Source organism: Lactuca saligna, chromosome 5 (genome assembly GCF_052625555.1).
Source record: "Lactuca saligna cultivar CGN05327 chromosome 5, ASM5262555v1, whole genome shotgun sequence".
Lineage (NCBI taxonomy): Eukaryota > Viridiplantae > Streptophyta > Magnoliopsida > Asterales > Asteraceae > Lactuca > Lactuca saligna.
In genome coordinates, this window is record NC_136421.1 from 125,934,182 (window position 1) to 125,940,191 (window position 6,010).

The 6,010-nt window shown below is 36.1% G+C and overlaps 1 protein-coding gene across 1 annotated transcript; it reads right to left on the reverse strand.

Annotated features, from left to right (window-relative positions):
* Nucleotides 1-1,604: 1,604 nt before the first annotated feature.
* On the reverse strand, nt 1,605-2,669 carry LOC144997443 (uncharacterized). Its single transcript, XM_078957352.1, has 2 exons — nt 2,359-2,669; nt 1,605-2,210 (listed from the first exon to the last, which is right to left on the reverse strand). Exons 1-2 carry the CDS (start codon nt 2,524-2,526, stop codon nt 1,701-1,703), a joined length of 678 nt encoding a protein of 225 aa, XP_078813478.1. The 5' UTR covers nt 2,527-2,669; the 3' UTR covers nt 1,605-1,700.
* Between the last annotated feature and the right edge of the window lie 3,341 nt (nt 2,670-6,010).

The window sequence follows — 6,010 nt, forward strand, 5'->3', positions numbered from 1 at the left end:
CTACTTAGTTCGTGTCATCCATGATAAAAAAAAAAAAAAAAAACAAAAAAAAAAAAACAAAAAACAAAAAAATAAAAAAAAAAAAAAAAAAAAAAAGTGGATTTGGCATGTGAGACCTCGAAAAAAAACTAAAGGTGACACAAAATGGGTTGGCTTTTGATGATAGATTGTTGGAGTCTTCCCAAGATCATATCCGACCTAGGCCTGCTCATAGGTCCGGTCTCTCATAGCAAAAGGTTTGTTCAGTCTATCATCCTTGAGAGCATCTATTGATGATAGATTGTTGGAGTCTTCCCAAGATCATATCCGACCAGGTGGATCATGATCATTCCCCACAAGGACAACCTAAGCAGGATCAATATCGATTTGGATATCGTGTTATGCCAATTTTGTAACTTATATGTGGAGACTACATATTAAGTGCTCTTTGAATGTGATTCCTTTTCAAAGGTCGTTTGGCTCCAGAAGGAAATTGGTGGAATGCTGCATTTGATGCATGCGAAGCTATGATGATTTGAACAATATGATCGAGAACAAACTCTGTCTAATTGAGTAAAAAGGTCCTTCAAGTCATGGTATATACCAGTGTTGTAAAATCCCGATTAGGTCCCGATTAATCCCTAGGCGCTACTTGACCGATTAGAGAGCGCCTAACGATTAATCCATGCATACAAAATGACTGAAACAATAGATCACGATGAGATTTTAACTTTGAAGAAGTTATATCTCAAAAGAAACTATTTAAGGTATGATTAGTATTGTATTTCTCATATTAACCTATTTTGTTATGATATTAGTGGGATTTATGAACTTTTATATGATATTAGTCATATTTAATGTTTTAAAATTTAACAAATTAGCAATTAATGGTCTCTGATTAATCCCCCGATTAATCTCTGCCAAGCCGATTAAACCCTTGACCCCAGTCCACCGACTAGCGAACGTCGAACGATTTTTACAACCTTGGTATATACTCAACGGGAGCTAGAAAGAAAAAATCAAGGGTTGCACTACTAGAAAAAAATAATTTCCGAAGGAAGTTTCCATCATAAAATAATCAGTAAACCGACCAATATACACTAGATTTATAATTATCAGACATTATGGTGAATTACCGACGGATTTGCAACCGATTTTTGAAAAAAAAATCATTAAATTTACATTTGATACCCCGGCCTACATAATAGCTCCGCTGATGTCTATACTGTCGTATGGGAGTTGTGCAATCATAGAAATGGCATTGTTTTTAATGCGCGCAAAGGCTGCAACTGTGACTGATAGTTTTTTATTTGTATCCTTCACTCTTAACTGGATTTCAACCCTTTTCAGGTAGATGCAGGAAACACAGAATCAATTGGAGTTTGTGGATTTCTGGCCCAATCTTGCCAGATCACCCTTTGTAATGTCATGTTCTTGTTAGCCTCTGGCTAGCTTCTGTTGTTCTAATGCCATTGCGGATAATTTTTTTTTTTTTTTTTTTTTTTTCTTTTTAAAGTTTGTATCTGGGCCACCGTCTCCATTGAGTATATCACCTTATGAATACGATTTATTTATTTTTACGAAAATCCGATGGATCACTAAAAATTAGTTTTGTACTCAAGACATTGGACATCTATGCTCGGTAATTTCATTAACCTGATGGTAAATCTTACATACAGATTAAAATATCGTATACAATGAGCATGTGCACGCCCTATTCTCTATGCCATCATCTTACCATTCTTTGAATTTTCAAACAAAAAATCAAGATTATAAAGCACAGGCACCATGATTGAAGAACACAACAAAACAAGCACCGGACCAAAAATCCAAAGCATAACTGGAAGTGCCGAATAGAAAAGCCGGTTTCCTATCATGCCAAGCATAAAACTCTTCTCTAAAAGCTCGGAAACATAAGTTGAAGTCACTATTGTAGAATCTTCAGGACAGTTGATCAGGAAATTCACTTGGCTGATGAATCTAATAGATAGCGAATGGCACATGAAAGAAAAGAGAAAGATGACAAGTAGCGTTACGTACTTCAACGCCACCATGAATTGTCCATGTGCCCCATAAATAGTGTTGTTTAGTGGTGTTTTAACGCTATAACTGCTACTAACAACAGCGGCTAAACCACAGCATAAAACAATCGATGTAGTAGCCATGAGGGTTGATCCCATTATTGTATTTCGAATTGTTTGGATAGCTAAAATGTTTTTCTTGTCGTTATCCTGCCAAAATATTGAAAATAGGACATCAAGGAACAGGAAAATATAAGGATTAATCATCTTCTAAAACTTAGTCAACTAATTGTCATGAGAAAGCATTGTACCAGAATGGCATAGAGTCAGGTGTTTAAGGGAAAGCTAGCAGTGTTACCTTCATAATGGTAGATACCCATAACCGGCGTCCATGGGCATTTGCACCAATGACAGTCGAGAGTGGTTCAGTACGAACCTTATGCCACAACCATAAGTTATAGCTGATGGATATTATGAATGATAAAGGTATCATTATTAGGTCAAGATAGTAGTTCTTGAACTCCATCTCTCTCTTCTGAGTTCCTTTAGTATCACAATTGTTTTACTATTTATGGCATAGTATATGTATATATAAGGGAGTATTGGGTTGAATGAACAAGAATCACACTTAGTGAAATATTCAAGTAACCAAAGCTGAAATCAGTCGGCCACTTTAATCCAAGTCTCAACTTCCTTAATTTATGTATATATCTAGTAAAATGGTATTCATGCATTGCATATTGGGCAATGATCAATAATCCACTTACAAAAGAAGAAATAAATTTGTAAAAATTTGAGAAAACTGAAAAAATAATCAACTGTCACTAACTTATATATCTATCTCCCCCACAAACATTAAAATAATATACAATTAAACCGTGTATGAAGTGGGAAAACCTAACTAATTGTCATGATTTATTGATTTTTAATTTGGTTTTGTTAGTACTTTTGATTGTAGTTTAGGCCGGTGAGAGTACAACATCGTCAAAATGAGGAAAAGTGTTTATATGGATGAAAAATATAATGCATATACAGGTAAAGCCTACTATATTTTATGTTTTTCATATGACAAGAGGGAGCACCAAGAAAAATATTGCAAAGTGGAGAACCAAATGAAAGTTTTCGGATTTAAAAGTAGATGAAACAGAAAATAAATGATATATTTTTTTATTAAGTTAATTAAAATTTAGTAAACTGATCAGTATATTTATTTTAACGACAAATTAATAAAGATAAAGCTCAATATTTAAATTGAAAACAAAGTGGTATATTGGTGTGGTGGGACGTGCAAAGGAACAAATACAATTAATATAAACACACACCATCTAGTGTATGTCATCGTGTGTATGAGAGACAGATAAGAGAGAAATAGTGTATTTGTGTGTGAATGTGTCGTGTAACAATATTCAGCAAGACAAACTATAGCGACAAATACAAATGATAGTCACCGAGACAAAATGGGATCACTACAAGAAATGCATTTATTAGCGGCGACGGTCACCTTTAGCGGCGAGTTAGAGCAGTAACAATGACAAAATGGGATCACTACAAGAAATACTCTTCCCTGCCTATAAATAGAAGCTCCCCACAAATACTCCAAGTAAGTGTTCTTACTCACTTCAAACCTTTATCTTTTGTGGAAACAACTCAGTCTCAGTGCAAGTTTCATCCATCTCGTTAGGTGGAGTAGTCTCTTTTTCTCCTAGCGATCTAACTTGATCATCGGAGCTTGCTCTCTTGGGGCACGATATTGGGGCAACTTTAATGATCTTGTTTCTTGTTGCTACTCAGTTATAACGTCGGAATCCAACCATGACGCACACTCGACGGATATACAAGTTAGAGCAACGCCCGAAGAACCAACCACGAGACTAACGTAGCAACATTGGCGCCAGCCGTAATATCATCCTGAGCAATGCAATCTAGCGACAATAGGAGGAACTCCAAAGGAAATAATACATAACAATCTAGAGCTTTTGTTACCTTTCTGTGGATATAAGGATCGTCAAAAACAGATTTATAACGAAGAAGTTATGACCTTAGTACACGAGGAGTACATGGGAGTACGATGGGCGTACTAGGCAAGAAAGTCGCAGGTGCTCCTTAGAGTACGTTAGGCGTACTAGAGTTACGCATGGTGTACTCCACTCTGACACAAACCCTAATTTAGGGTATTAGACCCTATTTAAGCTCCTTAACTCAACACCAAACCCTATTATCTTCAGTGTCCATCCCTTTAAACCCTAGAAACAAAACCTTAACCTCTATTAGTGTGGTTCTTGAGCTTTTCGAGTGTTTTCATTCATTTTGATGCTCATTGAAGAAGAGATAGTTTCTTGGAGAAATGTAGGATTTCTTGAAGCTTTTGAATCCAAGCCTTGTGCATCTTGATTTCTTGGAGAAATGTAGGATTTCTTGAAGCTTTTGAATCCAAGCCTTGTGCATCTTGATCTATGTTCTGGAGGTATAAAGCTTCTAAATTAACGACTCTATGTGTTAGATCTAGTCTTAGGAATGTTTTAGGTTTATTTTGGTCCTTAGAGTCATCCATATGAGTAAGAGATACTCCAAGAGCTTAGAATGCTGGATTTTGGCATTTGTGAGGTCCTTTGTTCATAAAAATGTCGTCTTTATGAGTTATTTTGGACTATGCATGAGTTTTTGTGTTTATTATGGATTTTATTGAGGATTTATTCCCACTAAGCCATGAAAAGGAGTAATGTTTCCAACTTTACATGTTAAGACATCTCCTTAGGGTCTTATCTGAGTTTGGAAGTCCTTGTCTTAACCATTAAGAGTTTTTGTGGGATTTTTGGCTTTCTATTGAGTAAAATGGTCTTTTTCCCTTTAGGAAGTCGGATTATGAAGTGGGTCTCAGATTTAGGGTTATCAGGATAATTATTAATTAAGATTGTATTTATTGTTAGTTGGAGCAAGGTAATCCGGTTCAGTGACCTGAGTAGTAATTTGATTATCAGCGGATTGAGGTGAGTCTCCTCATTGTACTCGTGGGTCAAAGGCACTAATGTCAACCCACTAAGATATGTTATGCCAGTTGTTGTGACAACTTGAAATTTTTTTCCATGTAAAGTCAAGCCCATCAACTTTAAGTCAGACTCGCTACTACTATCTTTTATCACTGTTTAGAGTCTGTTTGAGTGTTCTAACCCTAATACATTCAAGTAATGAGTGTTAGGAAGCACCTACTAGATTCACTGTACAACATTCAAGCCTTAACCACCACCAAAAGGATTTCATGGCCACAACTCATGAGCTTACGGCTGTAAACTCATGGTTGGCCGTAAACTCCCCCCTTAAGTCTCATTTCCTTCACTTTTCTTTCATTCTTACACTTTCAACTCATGAAACTTCCATTCTCTCAAGTATCATCGAGCCTTTCACTTTGATCTTCAAATATGTAAGTGATGTCTTCCTTTGTTTAGTTGATTCACTCTTTGATCTAGTATAACTCCATGGTTTCATCCATGAAATCATCCCTTTTTTATTAGATCACCAAGAACACACACTAGTTCTTTGGGCCATGTTCACCTCTTTTAGCTTCCAAATTGTAAGTATATTTTCCATATACTTGATTTGTAATAGAAGCTCTTGATTTCATCATTGAAACGACCACTTTACCATAAACATCATGAGTTTATGGCTATGGAATCTCCCTTGGCCATAAACCCATGGTTTGGACATGTTTTGGCCGCAAACCCTTCTCATATCCAAGCACTAGACCTTGAGCCCTAATGGATGATAGATAGGACCTTAAACCACTCTCTTTTGCATAATGTTCATGAGTTTACAACCCTAAACTCCTTGCTTGGCCGTCAACTCATCTATCTTGTCCGTAAACACCAAGTTTGTGGCCGTGAACCTCTTTCATACCATCACATGTGATTCAAAACTTCATTTCAAGTGTTTTCTAGTCCCTAAGTTCGTTTCCATGCATATTAGTTGTTTAAAATAGTAAATTCATGTCGTTATATGCCATTACATGTCATTAG

Coding starts and splice junctions, on each gene's coding strand:
- LOC144997443 (XM_078957352.1), bottom strand. CDS start 2,526: ATGGAGTTCAAGAACTACTATCTTGACCTAATAATGATACCTTTATCA. Junction 2,211..2,358: donor GGGTATCTACCATTATGAAG/GTAACACTGCTA, acceptor ATATTTTGGCAG/GATAACGACAAGAAAAACAT.